The following is a 15,119-nucleotide window of genomic DNA, read 5'->3' as shown; positions in this document are numbered from 1 at the left end:
TCCCACACGTTATAGGTTCTTAAAGCACCAAGGTAAATTCAGAGTCCTGTCATAGCGATCTCCCAACATAGCGATCACTCTATACGTGCTATTTCCGATGCTTGGGTTGAGTCTACGGATTGATCTGTCATGCTGCGCTTTGCACCATCTCACGCGCCAACCTGCAGCAAGCTTGGCTCTGAGAAATGTCAAGTCAAATCTCACCGACTCGGACTTATCAAACCGGTGATTAGCCTCTGCAAGTATTTAGTGCTAATAGTAAAGATCACATGTTGGAAATCAAATGCAGTCGCCGGTACGCTGTGATATATGACCCGGATGTAGTCCGGATCTGGCTTAAGTCCGCGAGGGCCGATTCTCCGTGAGACACTGGCCGATGCAGGGCCGCTCACATCTAAGTCTTTTCGGCTTCAACCTCAAAGTCCGGGCGTACAAGCTCTAAAAAAAAAAGGATAAAAACTCGTTCGCATTAAGAAGCAAACGAGATGGCTATTGGAAGAGTTGAACCAAAGCTATACAGAAGTTGCAATTCCATCACCATGTCTCATCCGTTTGTTGTCCCAGACAGACCTCTAACATGGCTCATCACCGGCTGCTCATCCGGGTTTGGACTAGCTCTCACAAGACTGGCGCAGAAACAAGGGCACACGGTGATTGCCACCTCGCGCAACCCTCAAAAGACGCCGGACCTAGTGCGTGAAGTCCAGGATGGAGGGGGCCGCTGACTTCCGCTCGACGTTGACGACCTGAACTCGGGAGACCTCATCACGGACCTCGAGAAAGCTGGTACTTTGATCGATGTGCTAGTCAATAATGCTGGATGGTCCATCCATGGCCCGGCAGAAGGTTTCACGGAAGAAGAGACGAGGGCGCAGATGGATACCGTATTCTTCGGGCCCTACCGGTTGATGAGGGCGGTCGCCCCCCTTATGCGAGAGAGAGGCAGCGGTGTCATCGTCAATATCAGCTCTGGGGCTGGGTTGGAGGGGAGAGAGTCGATGGGCGTTTATGCGGCTGCGAAAGCCGCGATGGATGGTGAGTGCAATGGCCTTTGACCCTCTCGCGAGTTAACGGCTGATGGTATTTCCAATAGGTGTTAGCAAAGTCCTTGCAAAAGAAATGGCTCCGTTCGGTGTCCGCGTCTTGACGGTTGCGCTCGGTTCGTTCGACACGAATATGGGGCCGACGGTTAGGTTAGCGAGCAAGCCTACGCCTTCGGACTACGACGGCAGTGCTCTAGATGCAGTCTTCAAGGTCATGGCTGCATCGGCAACAGAAGGCTTTCCTGCCGATGGGGATCATGTGAAGGCAGCCAAGGTGATATATGAAGTCATTACCGGCACAGGAGTAGGTGAGGGCAAGGAGGGTGAGAGGATGTTGCCTTTGGGAAGGGATATGGCGAAGAGAGTCGATGATGTCGTTGGAGGGTGGCAGAGAACCATGGGCGTATTCAGAGATGTATGCAACAACGTGTACTTGGAAAAGTAAACGCCTCATGTAGAGTCAAGTCTCACCATGGAAGGCCGTTCAAATGCCATAAAATTGATATACAAACCCCGAACAATGATCTCAAGACAGGATACGCTTCTGACGGGCTATCATCTTTGTCTCAAAGCTTCTCCATGCTGTCGCTAGGTACTTTCAGGAAGCCATCTCTTCAATACTCACCTGTTGTCAACCTCTTCCAGGCTGACGGTCTCCCAACCCTTCTCACCACCACCTAGCACGATTCCCACATCTTCCCTCATATCATTCCACCCCATCTTCCGCAACCCATCCGGCCCATCTTCTGCGAAAGCTACATACAAATCTTGCCATACACGTGAGACCTTCGCTTCCAACGGCGTAGAGGGGCCACGAGCCCAATCGTGCGTTCCGAAGATCAAAGGCATGTCCGAGCTGTGATAGGCTCGCAGCCATGGTCGGGGACTGATGTTATGAAATGAGCTGGTACCAGCAGGTGCATAGTCTTTGAGCAAGAAGCGGAATGTGGGCGCATGAGCTGAGCGTGCTCTGTTACCCGGCACATCGTTAGCAGCTGCACTGAGAGTCTGATATTGTTAGGATGTATGAGGAGAGCATCTCATACCGCGCCATGGCAACCATAGGTCCCAAGAAGTAGTCTTTTGTGATCTTTTCCGCCCAAAACGAATCAGCCCTGTCGGGATGATATACAGCTACTGAATTTCCCTCGTCGTTCATGGTTCCATAAATGGCAGGCTTGTCGAAGCTGGTTAGTGATGATTAACTCGCAATCAGAGAACGAACTCCGCCTACCAATTTACTAAAGTTTCCTGCCTTGGCCCTGTCTTCATAATCATCAAATAGTGTAAAGCCGTCTACCACGGGCCGGAAGCTCAGAAAAGGCTTCTCTTCAGTAGCCCAGTGATGTTGGATAGCCTCGAGGAGCTCTTGCGAAGGCTGCTGTCTCATAAACTCCAACTCCGCCGCAGCATCGCCGCCCGGGAAACCGAGTGCCTTGGCGAGAGCACTGAAGTGCGTACATCCCGGGTCGCTCACTGGAAGCAGAGGGAGTGCACACCCAGAATGGAGAATGAGATTTCGCACCAGGGGTTTGTCCGGATGCAGGAACGCGTGGCAGTCGATGCTGCGGGCGCCTGCTGATTGTCCGAAATGCGTCATTCGCGATGGATCACCGCCGAAGGAGGCGATGTGTTGATGTACCCATTCCAGCCCGAGCCGCTGGTCTAAAAATCCTAGATTTCGTTCATCAGGGCTGAGTCCCGCGGCGTTGGGGAAGCCGAAGACGTTCAGTCGATAACTGGATTCGTGTAAGCGCATAGATCCCGAGTTGGGATTGGGATGGTCCGAGAGGTTCGGTATACTAACTTGATGCTGACAACAATGTGGCGCTTGCTGCTCTCGATCCAGGGCGTTGGATTCTGATAAGGAATCGTAGAGCCGCCGACGAGAAATGCGCCGCCGGTGATGAACACTATCACAGGGAACTTCTTCGTGAACCCCTCCTTGGCCGCATCTTTGGGTGCCCAAATGCAGAGAGAAAGACAATCCTCGGAAGTGTCGTCTCGGATCTGGTGTTCAGTCACATCCGTATTATAGACCGACGGCCTGCCTCCAAGCTGTTGAGGGCAAGATAATCCAAACTTTGTGCCATCGATGCTGTCGACCGGAGCCTTCGGCGTTGGAGGTAACCATCGGCGCGGCCCTATCGGCGGTTCGGCGAAGGGAATGCCTAGGAATTGGGCGACGTTTGGGTAGTCTCTGTTGATGAATCCTTTGACGGAGCCGAAGGTCGAGTTTACTGTGACATAGTCGACTCCCAAATTGCTTTCACTAATGATAGACATGATTGATTGATTCACGTGTTGCAGGTTGCTCCTCCTCGGTGTCTGACGTTGAGGTTGACGAGAAAGGCCTCTCCAGTATGCACAGGACAAGGTACAAGCTGTCAGCGGGTTCTGTCCTCTGATATAGGGCATGTTTAAGGAACTCCACATAAGGATGCAGGATCAATTGCATGAGTACGGAGTATTAAATCCTGAATAGGCAGTCGTCTCTATGGTCCTGAATGGTTTACACATACCGTGGCGTCAGGACTCTTCTCCTTCGGTTTAAATCCTTTTTCTTGAGATTCTCTTTGTATCTGTTATATCCATCAAAGTGCTGTCCTTCATCCTTGGGTGTCATAGCGTGTCGACGGCCCTGTCACTACTCCAGAATGGCCCCTGAATCCTGGTTCACTTTAGGCTCTATCAGCACTGTGGCAGCGGACCCATTTGCTGGAGGATGTCGCCTGAGGTTCGTCCATACCTAGGTAATGCAAATGTCTACGCATAGCTGTAAATTGGTAGCATAGTAAGCAGCGTCTTGATTCCCTGGATGGTTGCCATTTCACGAATAACTGATGTCTCTTGCTTTCTAGCAAACATAAGAATGCGGTGTTCATTCGCATACAACTGAGTACAACGAGGCGCAAACCCCAAATCATTTGTCTGACGGAATAGTGGAGTTGAAGAGGATCCAGTGATGTTGAACAACTGCCATGTGAGGTGTAACAACGCACACACGAATTGCTTGCATAAGTGAGACTTGCTCATCGTTGAGTCAAGACTCGAGACTACCCATATGTTACACAAGGCATCATCAGCAGGGCTGCCACGACTGAACTAAGCGGTGTGAATTGGACCATCTTAGGGCCCGTTCAACAAAAGGAGAGTTTTAGACGAGAGTAAAAAGTTTACTTTCGCACTATTAGTATTGACTAACGTAAGAAGCAGAGGACACTAGGGATGGATATTCATGACCAGCGCTTTCTAAAGCCGGTGCCTTTGCAAGGGGCGGCTATTGGGAGGCCGGCTATCTCGAGTTGGAGCTGTGAATGCCGTTTTCTAGTATAAAAGCAGAAGGCCCGTACCGAAAACGTCCCAGAGACCAATTCAACAAGCAACTGCAGACGTCTACCAATTTAGCAAATCACCCACACCGTCTTCCCTCGAAAATGCAGATCAAGGCCGTTGTTCTCTTTCTCACAGCCACGCTGCTTGGCTCTGCGGTAAGATGGACCGCAGTGGCCCAATAGACGTATTTCCGAAACGCTGACTTTTGATTCAGAGTGCCTTCTGCAGCAAAGATGACTGTTGTTTCAAGGACAACGTGGCTCGCGATAAGCATGTCAGCGCTATACTTCCCTTGCGTGCTTCGTTGTGTCTCGTTACTAATGCTAGTTGTGTAGAACGGCGATGCTTTTTACTGCCTGAACGTCATGCACGGAGGACCTTGCCATGCAGACTGCTGTACTCTTGATGGATATGGACGCTCCTGCTAAGGTTCGAGTTGGTAATGGAGAGGTCATCAAGGATTGGCGTTACCGGATTTAGGAGCCGTGGTGCTGAGATGTTCGTCGAAATCAGGGACTGGTGACAGCAGAAAAGCCTTGAATCTAGAATTTCTGCTTCCTTTTACTTTTGGGCAAGATAGGTATCCAAGTGTGGACCAATACTAAGTCTGGAGTGCATTAAAATACCGTTAACACGCCCTTTATGTTCGTTAGTATGCTTCTGATGATGAGACTAGCATATCATGATGATCCAAGTTCGCAATTTTCTGTCTGGTTGGGGATGATAATAATCGCGCAGTCTATAAGGATATATCTGCTTGGGAATCCCTGGTCAAGCCAATCGCGATTCATGGTGTTTTACTTTGAAAATTGGAAAACTTGAAGCCTTTTTTAAGATATTGAGACGAACGGATAGAATGATAATTGGAGTAACACTTGAGATCGCCGATTTTAAACTCATAGTGGCTCTTGATGGAGATCCGCAATAAGAGTCTGAGAAAGACTTCCGATGAGATAGTTGCAGAGATTGTGATTCTGACAGTCTAACACTCATTATTCGCCTGTGAAGAGCCTTGCAATTGAGATTATGTAACCAACACGAACCCTCATGAGGGAGGGCATCTTGATGGTACGTCACGATGTGGGTAGCCATGAGTTTGTGTGATTGGACTGGTGGTTGATAGCCAAGATAGCCCTACGAATACGTACCCCGTCACGCCTGCGCAGATAAGATCAATCTGATAAATCCGAGGCTCCGATCGTCCACATCCCGACTGACCTTCCCCATATGAATGCACCTGCAAAAGTGGTTACACTTGCATAAGCGAGAGAGGGTCGCTCCAGCATTGGTGCGACTGTGCGACAAATGAGTTGAAGAAAGCCGCCGAAGAACGGATGTTGACTCGGTTCATACTTGATCCCCCACTACACGGCACACGCGCGGCTGATTCTTTACATCATTCCACAGCGAAAAGGACTCCGAGTTCATCACCCCACGATCACTATCTTACCTACCTGACGTACAACCAAGGACTGACGAACAGCCCTGCTGGCCCAAGATCGCTTTGCTGAGATCAAGTTTCGCGCTCTTCGGAAGTAGAGTGAGGTCGGTGCTGCTGGTTGCGCGAGCTGCTTCCACTATTCCCCTCAAACCCCGCAGTCAACAACGCTGGTCAAGCAAGATGAGTGCATCAGACGGCACGTTGGTGGTGGGAGTCGACGTTGGAGGTAAGAGACTTTTCGAAGAATCCCGGCTTAAACCTACAGAGCAATACACAATTATTCACTTTTTGCGACTAATCATCTTCACAGGTACCAACACTGACAGCGTGCTCTTGGATGTCTCAAAGTCCAGCACGGATGCTGTTGTCGCATCTCACAAAGCCCCAACAACGTCGAACGTAACTCACTCCGTCCAGGCCACCTTGAAAGCTCTGCTGGACAAGTCAACCGCAGACCCCGCCAACATCACTGCGCTCGCCATCGGCACGACGCACTTCCTCAATGCCATCATTGAAAGAGACACATCCCGTGTGGAAAAGATTGCTGTCCTCCGCTTGGCATCTCACAACTTTTCAACAGGCACCCCACCTTTTGCGGACTGGCCCTCGGCATTGAAGCGCATCATCAACGGCCACTCGGCCATCATCCCCGGCGGCTGCAACATTGACGGCACTCTCATCGGGCCCATCAACGAGGAGTCTATTCGTGAGCAGGCGAGGCAGATCAAGTCCAAGGGGCTCAAGAACGTTGCAGTCATCGGCATCGGATGCAGTACCGACAAGGACTACCACCAGGAGGATGAGGTCCGCAAGATCCTGCTCAGCGAGCTGGGCGAAAATGTCAACATCGTCCTCTCGCACAACATCGCCGGACCGGGACTCCTTGCCCGCGAGAATGCGACGATTCTCAACGCCTCGATTCTAAACTTTGCGCAGCGCACCATCAGAGCCTTCATCGGCGCTATGCGACGCATCGGTCTCCAGTGCCCGCTGTACTTGACCTCTAATGCCGGCCACCTTCTGCCCTTCTCAGAAGCCATGCAGGCCCCCATCAGGATCTTCTCCTCGGGTGCAACAAATTCCATTCGAGGCGCTGCGTTCCTCGCCAGAGACTCGATAGACAAGTCAGGTAGCATCGTCGTGGACATTGGCGGCACCACGTCCGACGTCGGATACCTGCTGAGCAACGGATACCCTAGATTGTCCAAGAGCTATACGGCACTGGCCGGCGTCAAGGTGAATCTGGAGATGCCTTCCGTCGAGAGCATCGGTCTTGGAGGAGGCTCTATTCTCCATAGCGCGGACGACGGCTCCGTAGCTGTTGGGCCTGATAGCGTAGGCCACGACCTTATTACCAAGGCCCTGGCCTTCGGAGGCGATATCACAACCGCTACGGATGTCGCAGTCGCGTCAGGTGCTAAGATTGGCACCACGGCTGTGTCTCTGGCGAGCGACGTTGTCGAAAAGGGCAAGGCGCGTATCCGCAAGATGCTCGAGGCCGTCATTGATCGCGCGAAGTTGTCTCCCGAACCATGCACAGTCATCCTCGTCGGCGGTGGCTCGATTCTCTGCCCTTCGGAGCTCACAGGCGTCAGCAAGGTCGTAGTCCCTGAACACGCCGGTGTCGCGAATGCGATCGGCGCATCTATTGCCAAGATTTACGGCTCCGCTGAGACGATTATCCACGGCTCAGACATCCAAGGGGGCATCACAGAAGTCAAAGCCCGGGCTATCCAGAACGCAGTCGCCAAGGGCGGTGATGAGAGCTCCGTGACTGTCCTTCACGAGGAGATTGCGGGTGTTCCCTACGTCGAGAACCAGACGTCCATCAAGATAGAAGTTGCGCTGCCGGCAGACCATAAGCGCGTGTACTCGGAGATGGTGAAGACGGCCGCGCCTGACCAGCTGGTCGACGAGGAGATGTTTGAGGAGACCAAAAAGCACGAAGCCGAGGACGCGGAGGATCACCCGGAAGACGAGGTCGTTGACCTTAAGAGGTACAAGCCCAAGGTCGAATCTAACGGCTTGTGGACGCTCTCCGAGACTGATCTCAGGTTCTTGTCCATCGGGTGTTACATCCTAGGCTGTGGCGGTGGTGGTTCTCCCTACGCCCCATACTTGCAGCTGAAGCAGTTGTTGGCCGAGGGCGAATCGATGAAGATTATTCGGATCGAGGACCTCAAGGACGACGAGATGATGCCGCCGGTCGCTAGCGTTGGCACGCCTGCTGTAAGTATCGAGCGGCCGGGTGGTGACGGAGTATGGCACGCAATGCAAGAGATGGAGAAAGAGATGAAGACCAAGTTCGAGAGGCTCATCGCCACGGAAATTGGCGGCGCCAACGGAGTCGCCACACTCATCTGGGGAAGCTCGCGCTACTACGACATCCCGACCGTCGACGGTGACATGATGGGACGCGCATACCCCCAGTTCGAAATGGTCTCGCAGTACATCCACGCCAAATCCGTCAACGAGCTCCTTCCCGTAACCCTTTGCAGCGGCACCGGCCACAATGTCGTCATCCCAGCCACCCAGACGGACGAGACCTCGGCCGGCATCGCCATCCGCGACGCCTGCGTGGCCATGGGCTCCGCCGCGGGCGCCGCGGGACGTCCGATCCCGGGTAAGCTGATGCGCGAGGTGGGTATTCCCAACACGTACTCGCTCGCTTGGCGTCTGGGTCGTGTGGTGGCGTTGGCGCAGCAGGCTGGTACGGTGTCGACTGTCACGAAGGACATCATCGAGGCCGCGGGAGGGCCGGGAAGCGCGCGGGTGTTGTTCCAGGGTAAGATCCGGAGCGTGGAAAGCACGTTGACTGCGACGGCGCATAGTCTGGGCAAGGTCACTGTTGAGAGGCTTAGTGAGAGCGAGATGGAAACCGAGACGGATCGTATTGGGGAGGGGTTGAAGGAGGTTGTTGTGCCGTTCATGAATGAGAACTTGGGGGTTTTGGGTAAGGGCGAGAGTGGCATCGAAACGGTAAGTCAATCTCCCTCCTGCTTCTCTTTACTCATCAAGTCTTGAGAATTCCCATACTGACACTGGCATTTCTAGGTTCTCGCTACCGTACCAGACCTCATCTTCCTCCTGGACACGTCGACCGGAGAAGCCATCGGCGTCCAGGAGTACCGGTACGGTCTCAAGGTCGCCGTCATGATCATGGCCGGACACCCGCTCTGGGCCACTGAACGAGCGCTCGAGATCGCGGGGCCTAAAGTCTTTGGGCTGGAACACGACTACGTCCCGACGCTGCAGTACGTGAAGCCCGTCAGCGTAATTGAGGAGTTCCGTCACGGGTGCGGCGGGGAGAATTGCACGAATTGCCAGTACAAGTGGTAATACAGGCATCAGGGAGGGCTAGAGTCGCCGTAGAAGATGGAAGTAAAAAGAAATCGTTAAAGTGAAATGACGATGCTGTTTGGTTCAAGTGATAGAGACTGTCCCTCGAGATGTGTGACCGGAGCGCTCAAGGTATTGGCGGCCGGTCAGTCCAATCGAATTCCGTCACACCGTCGAGATACTCCAACTCTGAGCCTGCAAATATGTCGTTGCCAAGGTTCCCCCAGAAAGCCGTTTCTCCATCTAGCACGCTCAGAGGCTGCCACCCTTGTTGCTCAGGACTCATGAAGCTGGGAATCTCTGCTGTCTCCGTCGTCGAGCCCGAACCGATCGCCGTCGTCACTGGAGGAGGGACCGAGCCCGAGAGCGCCGGATCAACCACAACTGCCACCGGCTCATCGCTACGAGCAGCCTCACCATCCAACCCAACTGGCACGACCTCAGACTGCTGTCCTCCTCCCGCATCATACCTATGCTGCTCCTTCGTATTCAACGCAGCCCGGACCTTGGCCCTAGCCTCCTCCGCAAGTTTATACGAAGCAGACATGTCTTCCAGCGCGCCGTCGAACACAGGCAACAATGTGTCTTTCATCAGCTGCGGAACGCCTCCGCCTCCCATCTGGTGCCTCGTCGTCACCAGCACTGCGTTCGTCGCGACGATGGTGGCTCCAACGAAGATCAGAGGCGCGTTGCCGAGCGTGTGCTGACTCTTAAAGCGCTGTAGGACGTCAGCTATCCCTTGCGCGGAGGACTGACATATCCTGAGCGACTTGATGATCGGGTTGTTTGAGGATGTCTCGGGGTCGTCATCGTCGTTGTCGGCTAGGTCTGCGGTGGAGGGAATGTGCCGGACGGAGGCTAGGAAGGGGAGGTTGAGGCAGATGCGAGTGCTGTGGTAGAACATGCTGGTGCACATAATCAGCAGAGCTCAGTGGGACATCCTTCACACTCGCAAGAGAAGACGTAGGGCTTACTGTAGAATTGACACGTTGGGCTGCAGGATGTCTTTGTTGGTGAACCACTTCTTCCATCGCATGTTGGTAGGCAGCGCCTCGTGCCACGCGACGAGACGAGCGTTGAGTTTGTTGAGGGAGACCTCGTTCCACCTCCTCGCGGCTGGGTCCTTCATCTTCTTGGGCGCGAAAGTTTGGGATAGCATGTCGTGAACTATGCGGGCCAATTCAATCTGCTGGTTGAAGAGGAGCGTTAGCTTTGGGCCGGCTGGGCGCATGGTCTTGAGGAAGCCGAGGTCGTGTGAGAAGAGCCAGTTCTCCCAGATTGGAGGGTCGTGTCTGTTGGCTTGTGTCAGTGCATGTGACCAAGGTGTATTACTTGTAGATTTTGAAATGGGGTTTAGGAATGGAACATACGGTAGAGGTTCGTTGATGTTCACGTCGGCATCGTTCTCGTACATAAATGTTGGACGACCTAGGAAGAGGCTGAACATCCTGCGAGAGGAGAGACGTTAGACTGAGCATCTTGAGAATCATATAGATGTCTCACTTGTCCGTCAGGAAAGATCCCCAGTAGATTCGGCGTCGGAACTCGTTGTTGAATGGGAATGGATTCGCCTCATTCGGCTTCTCTTCTGGGCCCCAGTGTGTAGGGTCTCTTTGCAAGCCAAGGTCCTGACCCATTCTGAAGGCCATGCCTGGTGATATCTACATCAGATCACAGTTCTAGCAATTTGGTACTTCATGAAGGACTCTTACCTGTGTACAGCCACGACTTGGACATGTTACTCAAACCAGTTTCATAGTATGCAAGACACAACCACGCTTGCACCGAGGTCGGCCTCGAAATACCCAGTTCATCCGTGGTCAAGATGGTCTGCGCCGTGTTCGCGAACTCCTGTGCCCTGGGCCGGACTTCCGGATCCTTGGACATGAGCGCACCCAGAGCGGCACATGCGTAGATCAAGGGCGGCGAACAAAAATTGCCGTCGACGGGGTTCTCTTCGAATTCTTGGATGAAAGCTTCCCGGTCGATGAACATGAAGAGCGGGTACTGCCAGAAGAAAAAGAGGCCGATGCAGAGGCGCATGGTCTGATTGGTCAGGTTGGCCTTGTCCTCGTGGAAGGCCGAGGGCTTCGAGGCGGTGGAGGAGCTGGTTGGGTACATGGAGGTGCTGACTTCGTTTTGGAAGATGCTTGTTGGCCCGTGGTAGATCATGGATCCTGGAGGAGATTAGAATACTGATAGTTGCCAAGAGGCGATGGAGACCCCGGCACTAAGGAGAACGAAAAGGAAAGGGACAAGGAAATACCGTCAGTCATTTCCTGAAACGAAGCCTTGGTCATGGCCTCGCTCAGCGCAATTTCATCCGCCAAGGGCAGGCCGGAAAAGGAGGGCACATAGTCTTGGACTTCGAGGTCGTCGAGGATTTGGTTGCGCTCATCGCCGTCGGCGGCCTTGAGGTTGCCCAGCAAGCTCTCGAGCGAGGCGATGCGTGACTCGAGAGCCGCGACATACTCACGGGACACGGGCGGCCGCTTGAAGTCGCTCTCGCGGAACTCGCATTTGGCGGATGCTGTGGAACAGTTTGTGCATGGAAAGGTGCGGGAGCAGCGGATCTATTTGCATTTTTATGGATCAGTCAGGTGTCAGCGCGGGGGACAGGTCGGATAGCGGGTGAGGAGACTTGGTCGGACGGGTTTCCTCGACCGGACACGGATCCGGAGCGGTGCCGTGTACGGATCCCAAGTACCCGGGGAAAAGCCGAGAGTCGGGGGAAAGTAGGCCGGGGAAGGGCGGACTTGGGTCAGGGAAAAGGGGGAACAAACACGGAGAGCAAAAGTACCTTTCTCTGTTGGCACCGCTTGCACCTTGCATACTCGTTTAGCTGATGGTGGTCTTACATCATAACTTTCTTTTTTCTTCCCAATCTCTCGGATGACTTACGATATTCGTTTCTGGTTCTTCTCCATCTTCGCATTCCTGGGCGGAGAAGTTGCACCGACCCTCTCTCTGCTCTTCAACGCGATCGAAAAAAACAGCGTCAATAGCGCGCTTTGAATGGGATCGACCATGTCCATTTGCGGGACAACTTACGGCTTAGTCACATGACACAGTTCAGACCGTTGTAAACCCCTGGCTTTCTTCAGCGCTTTCTACTGAAGAAAGACAGGGTGCAGCATGTCTGGCAAGGCCTTGTCAAGGCTTCAATGGGTGCTAGTATCTGATACTTAGGCAGACATTTGGAGTCCATCATTTACGAGGTGAAATAGGTAGTCTCTGATTAGTCGGATGAGGTTCATCGCCTACCTCTTTCTATAGATAGAATCAATCAAATCCTTCAAGATCCTAGCGGGGCCATCACACTACTGGGGTGATCTTCCGTGGAGATGAGCATCACCGGGGCAACGAGATCCGTTCGCGATTGGAGCCGAAGTTTTGCTGGCTCCAAATCATCGCAGCGATTTGAGATGGAAAGGTTGAGGCCCAAACTTAGTCGACTGAAGTAAGCCAGGAGAGTCTATTTCAACGGCTTATAAGTGGCTGCCTGCAGTTGTCTATGACGGCGTATTGTCTTGGCCGCCAGGCCCTGACGAGTAGGGAATGTTTTGGCGAGTGGCTGATTGCGAGCGGTAACAAGCGACGCGCTTCTCATATTTCGGAGCGAAGTGGAACAGTGATCGTCACTGGCATGCCAAACAGCATGATATTCCTGTTGAATCTTCAGATTCCAGAAAGCAGTGTGTTTCTGTAACGTCTAAGACAGGGGTAAGAGTCCTGAAAGGGTTTCCAGCCGGGGCATTCGTGACGCGAGGTATGGTGTCGAGTTGTGCCCGCAACACGGCCAACTTGGCATCTTGATGCGCCTACTATACGCTGGAACCTCGGGTAGCCTGTCAAGCCTGTCCTAGATTCCTCAAGTCTTTTCAACAACTCTTCGCCCCAACGTATGTATCTCCATAGGCCGATCACGGAGGAACTGCGTCGTTTCTTGACAGCACAAATCAACTCCCCACCTGAACAGTTGCAACGCCGAGGGCCCGGCCGAGCAACGTCGGAAATCAGGACGGTTCAACCCCGCATGCCACCCCGCCATCAAGCCCGTATCTAAGCTATCAGTGCTATCACGAGGATGATGCAACTAGTTCACCCCTCCTCGCGATCTTGGCCACGTATTGCATGCGCTATTCGCTGGAACAACTCTTAGGCTGAGGGGTTAGGTATACTAAAGTTGCTCGAAGTTACACAGCGCCGTACAGACTACAGAACCTCCCGTCTCTCTAGCGTTGTGTTACCTACCTTACTGCAAGGGCCAATAACTCAACTCTCACAACCACTCAGCATGACGGCTTCAACACACGTCGTCTTCCAGAACGGAAAGATCTTTAGGTCAAACAAAGCACCTGCAGGTCAGCGTTCTGAAGCCAACTTTGCAGAAGCGCTGGTAATTAAAGATGGCATCATCACTTTTGTCGGTGACGCCTCCGCATCTGAGGTGAAGTCCGCAATCGATGCTGGCGCAGAGATCCGCGATGTAGGCGGCCACACTCTCCTCCCCGGCCTCGTTGACGGACACATCCACTTGACGCAACTCGGTCAGGCGCTTCTCAAGCTGAGCCTCGCCCACTGCAAGACTCTCGAGGACATCCGAACCACAATCAGAGACCACGCCGCCGCCCACCCGGAAGCCGAACGCATCTTCTGTAGCGGATGGATGCACTTCATGACGCCCGAGGGGCCCCTCGCCTCCCTCCTCGACGACCTCGACCCCCGACCCATTCTCATCACCGCAAAGGACTTGCACTCGACGTGGTGTAACACCGCCGCTCTCAAGGACCTGGATCTCGAGAACGAGCCCGACCCGCCCGGGGGCGAGATTGTTCGCGATCCGAAGACGGGTAAACCTAGCGGTCTGCTATCCGAGGCGGCGAGCATGAAGTTCATCCCCCTCTACATGGCCCGCACCTCGACTCTCCAGGATCGCATCGCCGCCATCGAGACGGCCATCAACGACTACACGGCCGCAGGCTTCACCGGTCTCATCGACATGGCCATGGAAGAGGACGGCTGGACGGCGCTGCAGGAGTACCGCAAGCAGGAAAAGGCAGCGGGCCGCCCGTTCCCCATCCGCTTCGCGGCCTACTGGATGATCCTCCCCAAGGACGACGACGCCGAGAACATTAAGCAGGTCGAGCGCGCCGCGGAGCTGGCCCGTGAGTTCAACCTCGAGACGGACCCGGACTGCCGCCTTGTCGGCATCAAGCTCGTCTGCGACGGCATCATTGACGGCTGCACGGCGAGTTTGAAAGAGCCCTACAGCCACAACGGCGACAACTGCGACCCCGTCTGGTCGCGGCGGTACATGGCACCCGTGGTACAAGCAGCCACCAAACATGGGTTGCAAGTCGCGCTCCACGCCATCGGCGACCGCACCGTCGCGGACGCGATCGACGTGCTGGAGGCGCACGTCGGACCGAAACACCGCCCGCGCATCGAGCACCTCGAAGTCACGACCGCCGAGGACGCGAAGCGCCTAGGAAAACTCGGCATCACGGCCTCCGTGCAGCCCGTCCACTCGGACCCAGCGATCCTCCGCGCCTGGCCGACGCTGATCGGGGAACACCGGTGCGGGCGGGCGTTTGCGTACAGCGATTTCGCTGACGGGGGCGCGCACGTGGCGATTGGGTCGGATGCGCCGACGGCGCCGCATCATGTGATTGATAACTTGTACATTGCCACAACGCGGCGGTCTGCGCGGGAGCCGGAGCTGGAGACGGTTGTGAATCCGCAGTTTGCGCTGTCGTTGTGTGACGTGTTGGCGGGCGCGACGGAGGGGGCGGCGAGGAGCTGTTTCCTGGAGGATCGGGTTGGTTCACTCGAGGTTGGGAAGAAGGCTGATTTGACCATTTTCGATCTTGATTGGGATCCGAGCAAGGCGTTGCAGGCGAAGACGTTGGAGACTTGGTTTGAGGGGAAGCAGGTGTTTTCTGGTAGGAAGTAGGTTA

The 15,119-nt window shown here is 54.1% G+C and overlaps 6 protein-coding genes across 6 annotated transcripts; 4 read left to right on the top strand and 2 right to left on the bottom strand.

Moving 5' to 3' along the window:
• Positions 1-539: 539 nt before the first annotated feature.
• CTAM01_01205 (retinol dehydrogenase 8) lies at positions 540-1,488 on the top strand (the record flags this gene model as incomplete). The annotated part of the gene is made up of 3 exons (XM_060517247.1): positions 540-696; positions 760-1,035; positions 1,094-1,488. 3 exons carry the CDS (start codon positions 540-542, stop codon positions 1,486-1,488), a joined length of 828 nt encoding a protein of 275 aa, XP_060387708.1.
• A 176-nt stretch (positions 1,489-1,664) lies between these two features.
• Positions 1,665-3,329, bottom strand: CTAM01_01204 (acetylcholinesterase; the record flags this gene model as incomplete). Its single annotated transcript, XM_060517246.1, has 4 exons — positions 1,665-2,051; positions 2,104-2,220; positions 2,278-2,782; positions 2,851-3,329. The coding sequence occupies 4 exons, from the start codon at positions 3,327-3,329 to the stop codon at positions 1,665-1,667; spliced, it is 1,488 nt and encodes a 495-aa protein (XP_060387707.1).
• A 1,151-nt stretch (positions 3,330-4,480) lies between these two features.
• Positions 4,481-4,807, top strand: CTAM01_01203 (uncharacterized protein; the record flags this gene model as incomplete). Its single annotated transcript, XM_060517245.1, has 3 exons — positions 4,481-4,534; positions 4,594-4,653; positions 4,715-4,807. 3 exons carry the CDS (start codon positions 4,481-4,483, stop codon positions 4,805-4,807), a joined length of 207 nt encoding a protein of 68 aa, XP_060387706.1.
• A 1,193-nt stretch (positions 4,808-6,000) lies between these two features.
• CTAM01_01202 (hydantoinase/oxoprolinase) lies at positions 6,001-9,159 on the top strand (the record flags this gene model as incomplete). The annotated part of the gene is made up of 3 exons (XM_060517244.1): positions 6,001-6,046; positions 6,131-8,799; positions 8,875-9,159. The coding sequence occupies 3 exons, from the start codon at positions 6,001-6,003 to the stop codon at positions 9,157-9,159; spliced, it is 3,000 nt and encodes a 999-aa protein (XP_060387705.1).
• A 127-nt stretch (positions 9,160-9,286) lies between these two features.
• Positions 9,287-12,086, bottom strand: CTAM01_01201 (fungal specific transcription factor domain-containing protein; the record flags this gene model as incomplete). Its single annotated transcript, XM_060517243.1, has 8 exons — positions 9,287-10,064; positions 10,134-10,451; positions 10,530-10,607; positions 10,663-10,810; positions 10,872-11,336; positions 11,426-11,732; positions 11,960-11,984; positions 12,061-12,086. The coding sequence occupies 8 exons, from the start codon at positions 12,084-12,086 to the stop codon at positions 9,287-9,289; spliced, it is 2,145 nt and encodes a 714-aa protein (XP_060387704.1).
• A 1,370-nt stretch (positions 12,087-13,456) lies between these two features.
• On the top strand, positions 13,457-15,115 carry CTAM01_01200 (amidohydrolase; the record flags this gene model as incomplete). The annotated part of the gene is made up of 1 exon (XM_060517242.1): positions 13,457-15,115. One exon carries the CDS (start codon positions 13,457-13,459, stop codon positions 15,113-15,115), a length of 1,659 nt encoding a protein of 552 aa, XP_060387703.1.
• Between the last annotated feature and the right edge of the window lie 4 nt (positions 15,116-15,119).

This window comes from Colletotrichum tamarilloi, assembly GCF_030869305.1.
Source record: "Colletotrichum tamarilloi strain Tom-12 chromosome Unknown Scaffold_3.1, whole genome shotgun sequence".
Lineage (NCBI taxonomy): Eukaryota > Fungi > Ascomycota > Sordariomycetes > Glomerellales > Glomerellaceae > Colletotrichum > Colletotrichum tamarilloi.
Note: the sequence above shows the minus strand (reverse complement) of the source record. Positions and strands in the feature narration are given on the sequence as shown.